Below are 17,666 nucleotides of genomic sequence, written 5' to 3' on the forward strand. Positions count from 1 at the left end.
ATTGAGTGAGCAGGGTCAGCCGTTTATGGGGTCAGGGGTCATTCGTTAGTGAAACCCGATACGGGCAACTTGTGATGATGTAATTTAGACGAGCTTCACAGATGTGCACGGTGAGGTGTTGGCCGGGGAGCTCATTACAAAGTCGTGGGTGTTTTTCTCATTCCCATCCTGTGATTGTAGTCTAACTCCGGCTCGCAGCCAAATGACCCCTTCATAAGGGACATAATGCTCCATGCTGCAGGTATGTACGCACGCGGTGTGGAGCTCGTCCAAGGGCCACAGCAGGGCCTAATGCATCATTTAGTCCAAGGGCCTAAATTATGAGGTGTCTTTGGTGAGAAAATATGACAAGGGAGAACGTGCTTACTTTCCTGCGTTCGAGATCTTGAATCTTTCGATATCTGCCTCGACGAGGTGAGACGGACTAAACGATCACCGTAAAGACCCTTCATCGGGGTAGAGGAAAGGAGACAAGTCACTTCGCAAGGAAACCGTCATCATTATAATGTTAAGTAGTGGAGCACGTAGAACTATGTTAAAACAGAGTTCCCAAGCCAACTAGCTCCACAGCTGAGCAGCGAGGGGTTAGCGTCATCTACCCCCGAAGAGCACTAGCCCGGTCCCACATCTGTTAGTGCTGTATTGACAACTCCTTAGCTTTACATATCGGCCTTGACGAGGTTAGTAAGGAAACTCTAACCTAAAGTGCAGCACATGGAAGTACAGTCCATTAAAACAGACCAGAGTCAAGACTCTGGGCCAGCTAGCTCCACAGCTGTGAGGATGACAGCCTAACACTTGCTTCCTCTGACGAGCACGTCTCTCTCTCTGTTTCTCTGTCCCTATCTCTCTCTCTCGCTCTCTCTGTTCCTTGGCGGAGTGTTAGCGTTAGCTCCGCCAGAGCTAATCACCCGTCACAGCCGTCAGGACGCCGTCCCTGACCGAGGCACATCAAATCCGTGGAGATTTTCTGTCTTCGCTTCCTCCCCCAGTGGGTGATGCAAGGCGGGTGGCGGTGGTGTGTTACCCTGGGAAATGGCGCTAAGTGCCAGCCGGGGGTATCTGTAGAAGATGTAAGGGCCGTTAGTGCCAGGTTCATGCCACAGGGTTCCCGGGGACAACGTCTGAAAACAGATCATTCAAACCCAGGCTGTGTCATGGGAATACAGCCGATGCCCTCAATTTGTGCATATCAATAGTCGGTGGCTACCTCTTAATGTGGCTGTAGATGCATCTCAGCCGTCTAAAGTCCACTGCTTGCCTGCTCCCCTTCATCTACACTAAAAGTATTAGACGGACGAGATCTATATGAGGCGTACCACTTACCAGGTATTTGCTTTCACCAATCCAGTCCAATGTCACATCATTGCCCGTAGAAGGAAAGGAGACGAGGAGGGGAATCCACTTCACACTATTAAGATACACCCATAGGTTGAAATGAAATTGAGTAGCTGGTACGGTTGTATCCATGGTAGCCGGACCCTAACCTATAAACCCTGACCTCTGACCCCCCTCCCCCCCACACACACAGTGAGAGTCCCTACAGTGAGCATGGGGCCATTGAGGAGGTGGACAACGAGGGAGGGACAGAGACACATACCAGCGAGGACGGTGAGTACCCTTCAAGCAGGCACCCTCGTAAGCCTATGATGTAATGACATACCAGATGTGAACATCATGGGAAAAGCATACACTTTCTTAAACCCAGAGCACACTGGTCTGTGTGGATAATCTTGCCTTTCAGCCTGCTAAATGGAATGACCTTAAAGGGGCAGGGAACTGGACTCCAGAGATGTGGGTGTCTATTGATATTCAAATGATTTTTGCATCACTATCTCCCCATGGGACCTGGGTCACACGCTGGCAGCAGTAACCCCCCCCTCCCAGGCCCCTGCTTTTGGCGAGTTCTCAATCGGTTACCTCTTGAACTCCAAACTGGAATGAGGAGTGATGAGGATGACTGATTGTTTCGATGTGAGAGTTGGTCTATACAACTTCAGACTTTCCAGACTAGCATAATAATACCATCTGTATTGTCCCTGCTTTTTAAATTACTTCACCATGTGTTCATATGATAGGCCTCACTCACACCAGCCTCAGAGACACAAGCAGCCCCCCCCCCCCCCCAGATGTCTGCTTGCTCTTCCACCTGGTCTGTTGGACCTCGTCTCAGACGTGGGGGTGGGGGGGGTGCGATGCAGTTGCTCTGTTCCAAATCAAACACACTGACTCACCCCTCAGCGGACTACTAAAGGTTCAGGTGGCCTGAGTAGAAGTCCAGAAACCGGTCGTTTCTCAGGGAAACGTCACAGAAACCTCACGAAACCTGGTCAATTATGTTTCAAAAATGTTTTTGGGGAGGGCAGACAGTGTGGGCGGCAACTCTTTCAACCCAAACTTCCAAACCCGTTTCGTTTCCATGGTAATAATAAACACACGCGTTAGTAGCCTAATCGCAATAATAGCCATTTATCATCAGTCTGTAGACAGAATTTATACAAGAGCTCCAGGATGGAAATGTAGGCCATAGTTCTCATTACATAGCTTTACTAGCACACCATCTTTCAGACACATTCATCCACATGGCCATTCCAACTAATGAAGACACCTGGGTCGTTTTCATTCAGCTTCTAATGGACTATTTTTTTGCTGCAAAACATTTAAAAAACGTTTTCCGTTAAATGCCCTAATGAATGACACCGGATAGTACAGACTAGGGCACGTAGGCTACGTCATAGTTTTCCATTCTAAAACTAGAACACACATTTTTAGCTATCCATTGCAAAGCTATTAATTAAGGACAAGCAAACCTTAGGTTTATATGGTTTCTAACTCGGGCTACCATGGTTTTTGTCCAAATATTGTCTCCCTGTCCATTTGAGCGGAAGGCCTTTCTGACCCCTATTTTATTGTCATTCCCGGTGGGCCTATCAAGCCCGTTCACAGGCCTATTGTCCTTAGTTAGTGGTTGAAAATACTTTAGGATCTTACTCAGATTTACAGAATCATTGTGAACGATTTGTTTCTTTAGTGTTGCCGTATGAAAATGTACAGTTCTGCTGTATGATGTCAATGTTAGATCCTAGCTGTATTCAGGGATTCGGGGATTAAGCTCTTGTTGAATCAGCCACCTCTGTAACTAGCCAATAAGGGTGAAGGGTGTAGCTGCAGCCCAATATGGCAACCAGAGTGTGAGTGTGTCTAAAGGGTGTGTGGAAAAGAGTGGGTGGGTGTGTGGAAAAGAGTGGGTGGGGTGGGTGTGTGGAAAAGAGTGGGTGGGTGTGTGGAAAGGAGTGGGTGTGTCTAAAGGAAAGGAGTGAGTGGGTGGGTGTGTGGAAAGGAGTGGGTGTGTCTAAAGGAAAGGAGTGAGTGGGTGGGTGTGTGGAAAAGAGTGGGTGGGTGTGTGGAAAAGAGTGGGTGGGTGTGTGGAAAAGAGTGGGTGGGTGTGTGTGTGGAAAAGAGTGGGTGGGTGTGTGTGTGGAAAAGAGTGGGTGGGTGTGTGTGTGGAAAAGAGTGGGTGGTGTGTGTGTGGAAAAGAGTGGGTGGGTGTGTGGAAAAGAGTGGGTGGGTGTGTGGAAAAGAGTGGGTGGGGTGTGTGGAAAAGAGGGTGGGTGTGTGGAAAAGAGTGGGTGGGTGTGTGGAAAAGAGTGGGTGGGTGTGTGGAAAAGAGTGGGTGGGTGTGTGGAAAAGAGTGGGTGGGTGTGTGGAAAAGAGTGGGTGGGTGTGTGGAAAAGAGTGGGTGGGTGTGTCTAAAGGAAAGGAGTGAGTGGGTGGGTTGTGTCTAAAGGAAAGGAGTGAGTGGGTGGGTGTGTCTAAAGGAAAGGAGTGAGTGGGTGGGTGTGTCTAAAGGAAAGGAGTGAGTGGGGTGGGTGTGTCTAAAGGAAAGGAGTGAGTGGGTGGGTGTGTGGAAAGGAGTGAGTGGGTGGGTGTGTGGAAAGGAGTGAGTGGGTGTGTGGAAAGGAAAGGAGTGGGGTGTGGAAAGGAAAGGAGTGGGGGTGTGGAAAGGAGTGTGGGTGTGGAAAGGAAAGGAGTGGGTGTGTGGAAAGGAAAGGAGTGGGGGTGTGGAAAGGAAAGGAGTGGGTGTGTCTAAAGTACTCTGCTCTATCTTGAGCTGTGTTAAAAAAAAAATTAAAAAATTATACAACGGACATCTGTTTTGAATCCAGAGGATGTCTGAATCGTATTTCACTGTTTTACACAAATAATTGTACAATTTCAGTTTTAAAATGTACATATTTTTGTACTTTTTAGTACAAAGTAGTAGTTAGTCTTGTCATATCGCTGCAACTCCCGTACAGACTTGGAAGAGGCGAAGGTCTAGAGCCGTGCGTCCTCCAAAAAACGACCCTGCCAAGCCGCATTGCTTCTTGTCCCACCGCTTAACCCGGAAGTCATCCGCACCAATGTGTCGGAGGAAACACCGTACACCTGTCGACCTTGTCAGCATGCATTGCGCCTGGCCCACCACAGGAGTTGCTAGTGCGCGATGGGACAGGGACATCCCTGCCAGCCAAACCCTCCCCTAACCCGGACAACGCTGGGTCAATTGTGCGCCACCTCATGGGTCTCCCGGTCGCGACACCATGATACAGCTGCCCAGTGGGAAGCACCTCAGTTTGGCAGGCACGTCGATACAACACTGGTGCACTAGTCATTCGCACCGGCTTATCGACCCGTTCTGCAGCCCAATCAGCCACGCAAAATCTTCAGTGGCAACAAATGTGCCCAGTTAGCTGATTCGCTTTCCATACACCCACTCGCCCATACTTCGTTCGCCATACTCTCCCTCTTTTCCATTCTTCTTCCCCTCCCCCTCAATCCCTCCTCCGCTTCCCCCTCAATCCCTTCTCCTCTTCAATGCAAATGTGTCTGTCCTCTTTACTCAGGATAGAGAGGGAGAGAGAAACTGAATAAGAAAAATAGGGAAAGTCATTCCACGTGTTGGTCTAAGTAGCTGTCCGGAAATTCCTTTGGCTGGGAGGCTCAGCCCCCGCTGGCGTGTGTCAGAGCCCATTTATTCTGATGGACTATACCTGAAGAGGCCACATTTACAGACCTGACACCAGCAACAACCCTCTGTCTGTGTGGTCATGTAAGGCAGAAGAAAATCGTTTACAACCTACTACGTCCCAGACATTGTAATTTCCCCGTGTCTGGTAACTCTTTCACATGCTACAGACAGAACTCATTCTTAATGAACCGCATCCCATCAGCTCCTGCAAAACGTTTCTGGACGGCAATGACATGCATGACAACGCTGCATAATCTTTATTTAGACGGCCATTTCTCCCTCCCTGTCAATACATTGGTGTAGCCTCTTCTGGTATAACACTATAGGGTCAAAGGTGATTTTTATCTCCGCGTGCTGTTTCATGTCAAACCCTGGTAGCTGAATGTTGGGACAGCCGTGGTTGGAGTAGTGCATTTTCTCTACCCAGTGTAGTATACACTGAAAAGGTCATTACTTTTCCTCTGAGAGAGACACACAATCACACACACACACACACAGACACACACAGACACACACACAGACACACACACACACACACACACACACACACACATCTGTCTCTGATCAGCATGGTGTGTCCTGTTCTGTAGCCACGCTGTAGCCATGAATAAACAGGACCTTAGATTTATGTTTGTCTGGAGAGCGAGGGAACGAGAGAGAGTGGATTCATTGGGGCCTGCCTGGCTGCTGTTTTTCTGTCTCTTGCGTTATTGATTGTAGCCATATCTCACTCCCAAGGTTGCAGTGCCTATTCGCATATGCATGCACATGAACACTGAGCAGAGCGAGCCATGGGGCTGCTCCACCTGGGGTGTAACGGCATCCTACCCTGTACGGCTGTTGATCTCAGTGGGTAAACATATCTGGAGTAGGGCTGTCAAAACCATTCAAATAATTGAGTTAATGGCATTCGTTAATTGCGATTAATCACCGTTTTTGAATTTGCTCAAATTTGTAAAGATTTTTCCATTTAAAAAGCAGTGCATTGAGTTAGACATGCTATGCTTTGATTGTAAGGGACAGAAACACTTATCTACATCAGAATGGTTTAATAGCATTTACCATAAACAACACCAAAGTCACTAACATAGGGAGCATTTATAGCTGTAGCTATGTTTCAGTAGTCCTACTCCCTCTTATCAATGTTTCAGTAATTCTACTCCCTCTTATCAATGTTTCAGTAATTCTACTCCCTCTTATCAATGTTTCAGCAGTTCTACTCCCTCTTATCAATGTTTCAGTGATTCTACTCCCTCTTATCAATGTTTCAGTGATTCTACTCCCTCTTATCAATGTTTCAGTGATTCTACTCCCTCTCATCAATGTTTCAGTGATTCTACTCCCTCTTATCAATGTTTCAGTGATTCTACTCCCTCTTATCAATGTTTCAGTAATTCTACTCCCTCTTATCAATGTTTCAGCAGTTCTACTCCCTCTTATCAATGTTTCAGTAGGCCTACTCCCTCTTATCAATGTTTCAGCAGTCCTACTCCCACTGATTCCAAGATGGCGTAGCAATCAGACGTCTTTGTCCTGTCGTGTCCCTTGTATATATTGTTTTACATCTTTTTAGTCGCATATCCTTTAAAATATTTTGCTAAACCTCATCATCTAAATACTCTCCTGCAACCCGCCTCACCCAATGTGGCGTGGATCTGCTTTTTTTCCCGAAAGAATTTATATTTACTTCGGATCCGGAATCCCTCAACTGAAACTACCAGCTATCAGTCAGCAAACCATTGCCAAAGGTCATCAGCTAACCTTCAGCTCGGAAAGCTCTCGTCTCGACTCTAACCAGAGCATAACGGACCTGTTATTTTTATCCCCGGATTCCTACCGCAAACGGAACATTTTCATCTGGATCTTCACAACTAGCTAACCGCAATCCCGGATGACTACTCCTGGCTAGCGTCTCCATCCCAGAGCAAGCACCAATTAGCTTGAAGCTAGCCCGGCCAGGGCTCCTGCGCTACCACCGAAGTATACTCCTGGGATACAATATCCGGACCCCTTCTACAGCCGGTACGGGGCATGGAACCCTGCAGATCCCCTACGACTGGAATACCGACATAATCTGCCCGAGGACTCCAACAGGTCCCTCAGGCGCGACGCCCGCTGAAGGCCCATGCTAACCAGCTAGGCCTGCTAGCTACCTAGAGCTACTTGGAACCCTACTAATTCCATGACTGGTCTATCGACATCACCGCACGAAGAGGCTAAAACAGACTTACCCCATCGCGACGTCCCCCAAAGGCCAACTTTCTAGCCCCTGCTATCTGCTTGCTTGCTAACCCGGTCTGCTAACTGCTAGTTTGCCGGGCCCGGTCTGCTAACTGCTAGCATACCTGCCCGGTCTGCTAACTGCTAGCCCTTGCTAACTGCTTACTTGCTAACCCAGTCTGCTACCTGCTAGCCCCTGCTAACTGCTTGCTAACCCGGCCTGCTAACTGCTAGCTTGCCCCGGTCTACTAACTGCTAGCTTACCTACCCGGTCTGTAACTGCTAACCCATGCTAACTGCTTGCTTGCTAACCCGGCCTGCTAACGGCTAGCTTGTTTAGCCCCGGCCTACTAACATTTAGCTTGTTAGCACCGGCCTGCTAACTGTCTGAATCGCTGTGTCCCCAGCCAGCCCAACCACTCACTGGACCCATATGTTCACTTGGCTACGCATGCCTCTCTCTAATATCAATATGCCTTGTCCATTACTGTCCTGGTTAGTGATTACTGTCTTATTTCACTGTAGAGCCTCTAGCCCTGCTCAATATGCCTTAACCAACCATGTTGTTCCACCTCCTACATATGCGATGACATCACCTGGTTTAAACATCTCTAGAGACTATATCTCTCTCTTCATTACTCAATGCCTAGGTTTACTTCCAATGTACTCACATCATACCATACCTTTGCCTGTACACTATGCCGTGCCCAGAAACCTGCTCCTTTTACTCTCTGTTCTGAACGTGCTAGACGGCCAGTTCGTATAGACTTTAGCCGTACCCTTATCCTACTTCTCCTCTGGTGATGTGGAGGTTAATCCAGGTCCTGCACTGCCTAGCTACACTCCAACCCCACAGGTGCTCTCATTTGTTGACTTCTGTAAATGTAAAAGCCTTGGTTTCATGCAGGTTAACATTTAGAAGCCTACTCCCTAAGTTTGTTTTACTCACTGCTTTAGCACACTCTGCCAACCCAGATGTCTTAGCCGTGTCTGAATCCTGGCTTAGGAAAACCACCAAAAACCTTGAAATTTCCATTCCTAACTATAACGTTTTCCGCCAAGATAGAACTGCCAAAGGGGGCGGTGTTGCAATCTACTGCAAAGATAGCCTGCGGAGTTCTGTATTACTATCTAAGTCTGTACCCAAACAATTTGAGCTTCTACTTCTAAAAATGCACCTTTCCAGAAATAAGTCTCTCACTGTTGCCGCTTGCTATAGATCTCCCTCTGCCCCCAGCTGTGTCCTTGATACCATATGTGAATTGATTGCCCCCCATCTATCTTCTGAGCTCGTGCTACTAGGTGACCTAAACTGGGACATGCTTAACACCCCGGCCATCCTACAAACTAAGCTTGATGCCCTCAATCTCACACAAATTATCAATGAACCTACCAGGTACAACCCCAAATCAGTAAACACGGGCACCCTCATAGATGTCGTCCTAACTAATTCGCCCTCCAAATACACACAACCACCCCTCATCACTGTCAAATGCTCCCTGAAACACTTCTGCGAGCAGGCCATTCTAATCGACCTGGCCGGGGTATCCTGGAATGACATTGACCTCATCCCGTCAGTAGATGATGCCTGGCTATTCTTTAAAAGTGCCTTCCTCACCATCTTAAATAAGCATGCCCCCTTCAAAAAATGTAGAACTAGGAATAGATATAGTCCTTGGTTCACTCCAGACCTGTCTGCCCTTGACCAGCACAAAAACATCCTGTGGCGTTCTGCATTAGCATCGAATATCCCCCGTGATATGCAACTTTTCAGGGAAGTTAGGAACAAATATACACAGGCAGTTAGAAAAGCTACGGCAAGCTTTTTCAAACAGAAATTTGCATCCTGTAGTACTAACTCAAAAATGTTTTGGGACACTGTAAAGTCCATGGAGAATAAGAGCACCTCCTCCCAGCTGCCCACTGCTCTGAGGCTAGGAAACACCACCGATAAATCCACTATAATTGAGAATTTCAATAAGCATTTCTCTACGGCTAGCCATGCTTTCCACTTGGCTACCCCTACCCCGGTCAACTGCCCGTCACCCTCCACAGCAACCCGCCAAAGCCCCCACCATTTCTCCTTTACCCAAATCCAGATAGCTGATGTTCTGAAAGAGCTGCAAAATCTGGACCCTTACAAATCTCTATTACTAGCCTGTTCAACCTCTCTTTCGTATCGTCTGAGATTCCCAAAGATTGGAAAGCTGCTGCGGTCATCCCCCTCTTCAAAGGGGGTGACACTCTAGACCCAAAATGCTACAGACCTATATCTATCCTACCCTGTCTTTCTAAGGTCTTCGAAAGCCAAGTTAACAAACAGATTACTGACCATTTCGAATCCCACCATACCTTCTCCGCTATGCAAACTGGTTTCAGAGCTGGTCATGGGTGCACCTCAGCCACGCTCAAGGTTCTAACGACATCTCTCTCTCCCTCCCTCCCACACCCTCTCTTTCTCCCCCCACAACTTCTCCCTTTCTCTCCCCCCACACCTCTCGCTCTCTCGCACACCTCTCTCTCTCTCTCTCTCCCACACCCTCTCTCTCTCTCTCACACCCTCTCTCCTCCCTCCCTTACCCCTTCCCCCCTCACCCCCTCCCTTACCCCCTCTCCTCCCTCTCACACCCCCTCCCTCACCCCCTCTCCTCCCTCTCACACCCCCTCCCTCACTCCCTCCCTCACTCTCTTTCTCTCTCTCCCTCCCTCCCACACCCTCTCTTTCTCCCCCCACAACTTCTCCCTTTCTCTCCCCCCACACCTCTCGCTCTCTCGCACACCTCGCTCTCTCTTTCTCGCACACCCTCTCTCCCACTCCCATTGACTATGATATTGGTTACTGCATTGTTGGGAAAGAGCAAGAAGGGCATTTCACTGTACTAGTGCTTGTGACAATAAAAATGTGAAACTTAACACACACACCCTCTCTCACATACACACATGTACCTATGGAGAGAGAGAGACGTCCTGTATTGATCTCAGAGCTGTCACCTTTATTAAATCAGACAGACTAAATTCCTGCTTGTCACATCTCATTGACTCCACAACACGCCTGTCATTCCCCAGGAGGGAGAGGGGGAGAGAACCGAGATGTGGAATCACTGTCCTCGCTCCACTGCTTCCCTCCCCAGGATGCTCACCAGGGAATGGTACTGAGTTGTTCCTGTTAAAAGAATATCATGGTGTCTTTTCACCCCTGCTCAGGTTCCTGCTATCTCAGCTCTATGGTGCTTCTCCAGTGACATTCTTCCTATTGATGAAGCTGTGCAGAGGAGCAGCAAAAGTGAATGTCCGTGTCCAGGGACCCACTGTCTGGTTTAATGGGTTCTGGTGGTTGGATGTTCTGGGGGGTGGGATGGCATTACTTAATTAGAGGGGGGATAAAAGAATATGAGCTATTTTTGGCTTCGTTTGATTCTTTGCTGTGTTGTCATTAGTCGGGAGTTTGGCATGGGTCTCCTAAGAGGAGCAGTGTTTTCCATACCAGTGTTTCTCCACGTTATTAACTTCTTTGGTATAGGGGGAGGTGTTTTGACGTCCGGATGAAAAGCGTGCCCAATGTAAACTGCCTGCTACTCAGGCCCAGAAGCAAGGATATGCATACACATTTGGATAGAAATGTGTATGCAAAACACTATAAAGTTTCTAAAACTGTTAAAATGTCTGTGAGTATAACTGAAATGGCAGGCGAAACCCTGAGGACAACCCCCCCCCCCCCCCCCCCCCCCCCCCCAAAAAAATGTTTATCCTACCACCGATTTCAATGGCTGGCACTTTTATAATAGGATGTAATCATGCCCAATTGCAGTTCCTAGGGCTTCCACTAGATGTCAACAGTCTTTAGAAAGAGTTTCAGGCTGGTTTTTGGAAAACTTAGCCAGAAATTGTAGTTTTTCTAGGTGGCTCCCATTTTGGCTGTAGTGTTTCCAAGCGCGTCAATGAGAGCGTGTTCTTTGGTATTTTTCTCCGGGAAAAACAATAACGATTCTCTATAGTTTATTTGCGTATTAGGGTAGTTTCTTGGTAACGTTTGGGATGCATTTTGAAGGAGGGAAACCGAGTGGATTAATGACTGAAGCGCGCCAGCTAAACTGCGTTTTTATGGATATAAAGGACATTATTGAACAAAAGGACCATTTGTAATGTAACTGTGACCTTTTGGAGTGCCAACAGAAGAAGATCTTCAAAGGTAAGGCATATACACTGCTCAAAAATAAAGGGAACACTAAAATAAAACATCCTAGATCTGAATTAATGAAATATTCTTATTAAATACTTTTTTCTGTACATAATTTTTGTGTGGTGGATGGAGCGAGACATGTCCCAGATGTGCTCAATTGGATTCAGGTCTGGGGAACGGGCGGGCCAGTCCATAGCATCAATGCCTTCCTCTTGCAGGAACTGCTGACATTCCAGCCACATGAGGTCTAGCATTGTCTTGCATTCGGAGGAACCCAGGGCCAACCGCACCAGCATATGGTCTCACAAGGGGTCTGAGGATCTCATCTCGGTACCTAATGGCAGTCAGGCTACCTCTGGCGAGCACATGGAGGGCTGTGCGGCCCCCCAAAGAAATGCCACCCCACACCATGACTGACCCACCGCCAAACCGGTCATGCTGGAGGATGTTGCAGGCAGCAGAACGTTCTCCACGGCGTCTCCAGACTGTCACGTCTGTCACATGTGCTCAGTGTGAACCTGCTTTCATCTGTGAAGAGCACAGGGCGCCAGTGGCGATTTTGCCAATCTTGGTGTTCTCTGGCAAATGCCAAACGTCCTGCACGGTGTTGGGCTGTAAGCACAACCCCCACCTGTGGATGTCGGGCCCTCATACCACCCTCATGTGTGGCCTGCTGGAGGTAATTTTGCAGGGCTCTAGCAGTGCTCCTCCTGCTCCTCCTTGCACAAAGGCGGAGGTAGCGGTCCTGCTGCTGGGTTGTTGGCCTCCTCCACGTCTCCTGATGTACTGGCCTGTCTCCAGGTAGCGCCTCCATGCTCTGGACACTACGCTGACACACAGCAAACCTTCTTGCCACAGCTCGCATTGATGTGCCATCCTGGATGAGCTGCATTACCTGAGCCACTTGTGTGGGTTGTAGACTCCGTCTCATGCTACCACTAGAGTGAAAGCACCGCCAGCATTCAAAAGTGACCAAAACATCAGCCAGGAAGCATAGGAACTGAGAAGTGGTCTGTGGTCACCACCTGCAGAACCACTCCTTTATTGGGGGTGTCTTGCTAATTGCCTATAATTTCCACCTGTTGTCTATTCCATTTGCACAACAGCATGTGACATTTGTCAATCAGTGTTGCTTCCTAAGTGGACAGTTTGATTTCACAGAAGTGTGATTGACTTGGCGTTACATTGTGTTGTTTAAGTGTTCCCTTTATTTTTTTGAGCAGTGTATTATATCGCTATTTCTGACTTTCGTGTCGCAACTCCCTGGTTGAAAATGATTTGTTATGCATTTGTGTGCTGGGCGCTGTCCTCAGATACAGTGAGGGGAAAAAGTATTTGATCCCCTGCGGATTTTGTATGTTTGCCCACTGACAAAGAAATGATCAGTCTATAATTTTAATGGTAGGTTTATTTGAACAGTGAGAGACAGAATAAAACAAAAAAATCCAGAAAAACGCATGTCAACATTTTTATAAATGAATTGGCATTTTAATGAGGGAAATAAGTATTTGACCCCTCTGCAAAACATGACTTAGTACTTGGTGGCAAAACCCTTGTTGGCAATCACAGAGGTCAGACATTTCTTGTAGTTGGCCACCAGGTTTGCACACATCTCAGGAGGGATTTTGTCCCACTCCTCTTTGCAGATCTTCTCCAAGTCATTAAGGTTGCGAGGCTGACGTTTGGCAACTCGAACATTCAGCTCCCTCTACAGATTTTCTATGGGATTAAGGTCTGGAGACTGGCGAGGCCACACCAGGACCGTAATTTGCTTCTTCTTGAGCCATTCCTTTGTTGCCTTGGCCATGTGTTTTGGGTCATTGCCATGCTGGAATGCCCATCCACGACCCATTTTCAATGCCCTGGCTGAGGTTCTCACCCAAGATTTGACGGTACATGGCCCCGTCCATCGTCCCTTTGATGCGGTGAAGTTGTCCTGTCCCCTTAGCAGAAAAACACCCCCAAAGCATAATGTTTCCACCTCCATGTTTGACGGTGGGGATGGTGTTCTTGGGGTCATAGGCAGCATTCCTCCTCCCTCAAACACGGCGAGTTGAATTAATGCCAAAGAGCTCATTTTGGTCTCATCTGACCACAACACTCACCCAGTTGTCTGAATCATTCGGATGTTCATTGGCAAACTTCAGACGGCATGTATATGTGCTTTCTTGGGCAGGGGGACCTTGCGGGTGCTGCAGGATTTCAGTTCTTCACGGCGTAGTGTGTTACCAATTGTTTTCTTGGTGACTATGTTCCCAGCTGCCTTGATCATTGATAAGATCCTCTCGTGTAGTTCTGGGCTGATTCCTCAACATTCTCATGAATCTTGCAACTCCACGAGGTGAGATCTTGCATGGAGCCCCAGGCCGAGGGAGATTGACAATTCTTTTGTGTTTCTTCCATATGAGACTAATCGCACCAACTGTTGTCACCTTCTCACCAAGCTGCTTGGCGACGGTCTTGTAGCCCATTCCAATACTTATTTTCCACCATAATTTGCAAATAAATTCATTAAAAATCCTACAATGTGATTTTCTGGATTTTTTTCTCTCCTTTTGTCTGTCATAGTTGAAGTGTACCTATGATGAAAATTACAGGCCTCTCATCTTTTTAACTTGAAGAACTTGCACAATTGGTGGCTGACTAAATACTTTTTTGCCCCACTGCATCTTCTAGTGATTTATTGATAGAGAGGTCAGTCCCGCCTCTCGGTAGGCTACCTCTGTTATGTTTGTGCGTTGTGGTTGGCTGCGGTCTAATTTCTTTTCATGGAGGAGGGAGACCATGATGCTTCTTCATTGTTTTCTGTGAGGGAATTTACATGTACCTTGTAAGTGGTAAAGATGAGTTGATATCCACAAAAGTATTGTTTTGTGGCTTTTTTCATTTTTAAAAATGAACCAGTGTTTTATATGCCTTTCGATAGACTTGGAGTTGGGGGGCATAGGCTATTTACTATTTGATTGACGACGAACAGCTTGTGTTGACTTGTTTAATGGTTCCCAAACTGTGGGCAGGGTACACGTGGTGCCTTAAACTCTGTCCGGCTTTCAACTTACTCTTGAAAGTTGCAATAGTAGAATACACAAGGTGCAATTTCGAAATTGGGTAGTACATCATCAGTTCCTCTTGTCATGCTAGTCATTGCATACCTTCGAGAGATATTTATAACTTGTAAGAAATGTCCAGATCAACTAGCCAATGTCAGCCAACATTTTTAGCTAGGTTCTTTAGCCCATAGATTGTTGTAATGTTTGAATCACTCAAATATGACATGAATAGATATGACAGTAAGTATAGAATTGCAGGTAATGGGCTAGAAAACTCCTTTGCTATTCATAAATCATACATAAATCAAACCAATACTTTTGGTCCTGTAATATTTGGGGTGGTTATGTACAAAAAGTACTGTAATTTCTAAACTGTCCACTGAATATGGATGAAAATACCCTCAATTAAAGTGGGAAGTCTGCACTTTAACCTCCTCCTCGTAGTTTCATTTCAAATCCAGACTTTTGGAGCAGAGAGACAAAATTATAAAAAATACTTCGCTGTCCCAATAATTGGGGAGGGCACTGTTTATGACATTACTAAAGATATTGATATTGGCCTAATGATTCAATTAAAGTGTTGACAATGGAATAGTGAACTGTTTGTTTTCTGTGTAGCAAAGCCCGTGTTTAGTGCCTGCTTCGTTCTTCAATCACAGCTGTATGTCTATTCATGGGAGCTTGACTTTGTATAAAAATGGTGGTGCACAATCTGGCGGGGGGTCCGGGGATCCTCCCCCTGTACATTTTAAAATACATTGTCCTGCAGTTCTATAATTCTCAACAGGGAATCCATGTTCACTTGACAGAACACAACCTTTTTCTTAGGTTTTTGCCACAATAAACAAATGACAAAGTATCACATTTGTTTCTTTATAGCAGCAGAGACCATAAAATGCAGAATTGGAAGAACAATTCAAAACGTGCAGTAAAACTGTAAATATGACTTGGATCTAGATCCCCGACAAAAATACAAATAATAACAATTGTGGTTACCCGTGAGTCAAAATTATTTTAATGTGTATTTTTCCATATATAGACAAATCCTGTGTTTTAATCAACTACATGCACTGAACTTGTCTGATGCTTTAAGCGCACTGATTGATTAAATAAGACACATAAATGACTAGAGGGAGCCCGACTGCAATTCATTTGATTGTGCCAGTCTGTAAAAAGAAGAATGACAGTGAGTGACTGAGTAACACCCATTGTCTCTCTCTCCTCCCTGCTACAGCGACCACCACAGAACATCAACAGTGTTTATTGCACTGTCTGTGTGTTGCTGAAGCTGCAACATAATTGGCCGTTTCTGACTGAAAAGTTCTGTTACCAAAATCCCTAATTAGCTCAGGAAAAACATTCCCTCTTCCCTTAACTCTTTACGTGACACGTATGCATCGCATGCATGTGACCAAGAGGGCCTGACCTATAGCATATCATAAACACACCAATAAATGAGTTATAACAAACTCCAAACACCATAACACATGTGACCGCAAAATGGAATGCAGAGGACTTGAGACAAACTCAAAATGGGAACTGGTTGCTCGTGTTAAAGGGGAAGTCAAATCTGCGGAATAAATTTGACTAATTGTGGAAAATGCTGGAGATAAAGAAGGGGTGGTAAGGAGCAAGCTCTGCATGCATATTAATTGTCCCAAACAGGTGCTGTTTTTCTGCCTGTTTGGAACAATGTAAACAGCCCAAAATAAATAAGTGTACCAGATAGTCAATTGTAAGGTTGTTTTTTTTGGTGTTTTTTTTACGCCTTTCTTACAGCAAACACTAAAAACTGCTGCATGCATTGTGGTGAATACAATTGCTGAAATGGAACGATTTATTACGCTAATTATTCAAGGGACGCTTTATTTTATTTTACAACTAAAATGCTCGGTTGTTTTTTAAATTAGGAATGACTCGTATTCTGTGTGATGACATGAATGCATCAATGAATGATTGATACAGTAGCCTATATAAGTATTACAACATAGGCCTAAGTAAGACTAAACAGGATGCGCTCTTAAGCCTACAGCTCGATGGTGGTTACACAAGGCTGCTTTATACTAAGCCTACTAATGATGATGACGTTACTTATTATTAGAATGATGGTCATTATAGTAATAATAACAATAAGGAGATTAATAATTTGTTATTATAAATGTAATGGTAGTTCCTCACAATGTAATAGTAGTTCCTCACAATTTGGAACAGTGTAAACAACACTAAATCAATTATAAGTAATACCAGAGAGGTTGTTCAAACGAAGAAAAACAAGTGTGACGCCTTCATTACAGCATAGCAAAGATTAAAAAACAGCCTATTTTTTTTTTATGGTTTATCCTACATGTTGTGGTTGCGTGAGGCTTGGTGCTTTCGGAATATTAAACAAATGCATATATAGGCAACAGAAGCAGGATGTGTCACACCCTGACCGTAGAGAGGCTTTTTATGTCTATTTGTTTTGGTCAGGGTGTGATTTGGGTGGGTATTCTATGTTCTTTATTTCTATGTTTTGTGTTTCTATGTTTTGGCCGGGTATGGTTCTCAATCAGGGACAGCTGTCTATCGTTGTCTCTGATTGGGAATCATACTTAGGCAGCCTGTTTTGCCACTTTAGGTTGTGGGATGTTGTTTTTTGTTAGCTCTGTGTAGCCTACGGAACGTGACGTTCGTTGTTCTTTTGTTGTTTGGCGTTCGGATTTAATAAAGAATCATGACTACGCTGCACTTTGGTCCACTTCTTCCGACGAGCGATACAGGATGTCTTATTTCTGTAGATATGTGCCCGACTGGCATGTGCCCGACTGGCATATACGTCTTATGTAGCAAAATTTGAAATGTTTTTTTTATTTTTACATTTGATAAAAGCAGAGACTGAGGTAGAAAATGGTATGTCATACACTACAGTTGTGGAGTAATGGGAAAGTAATTCTGCTTTGAAAGTTGATCAACTTGTTTCCTCACTTTTGAGAAAATGGCCTTTGAATGTTTGGTATCTAGTGAGGAGTTCTTTGTCTACACTCATTCGGCATCGTTCACACCCTCTTAAGCTTTAGCCCCACCCATCTCTTTAAGGGTTGATCCGAGCGTTCGGTCCTAACAACAGTAGTCAATCACCCAAGCTAATTGGCTAGCTTGCTAGCTACTTCCAGACACATGAAAGAACATATCACGCTGACCATTTTACTTGCCCTAGCCGAGCTGG

The 17,666-nt window shown here is 45.8% G+C and overlaps 1 protein-coding gene across 2 annotated transcripts in view; it reads left to right on the forward strand.

Annotated features, from left to right (window-relative positions):
• Positions 1-17,666, forward strand: part of LOC109889539 (SLIT-ROBO Rho GTPase-activating protein 1) — a 158,798-nt gene that overhangs the window by 127,189 nt on the left and 13,943 nt on the right. For both annotated transcript variants that reach the window (XM_020481031.2, XM_031822956.1), the window contains exon 18: positions 1,532-1,611. In XM_020481031.2, the coding sequence (XP_020336620.2) occupies positions 1,532-1,611 (80 nt within the window). The remainder of the gene's footprint in view (positions 1-1,531; positions 1,612-17,666) is intronic.

Source organism: Oncorhynchus kisutch, linkage group LG4 (genome assembly GCF_002021735.2).
Source record: "Oncorhynchus kisutch isolate 150728-3 linkage group LG4, Okis_V2, whole genome shotgun sequence".
Taxonomy (NCBI): Eukaryota; Metazoa; Chordata; class Actinopteri; order Salmoniformes; family Salmonidae; genus Oncorhynchus; species Oncorhynchus kisutch.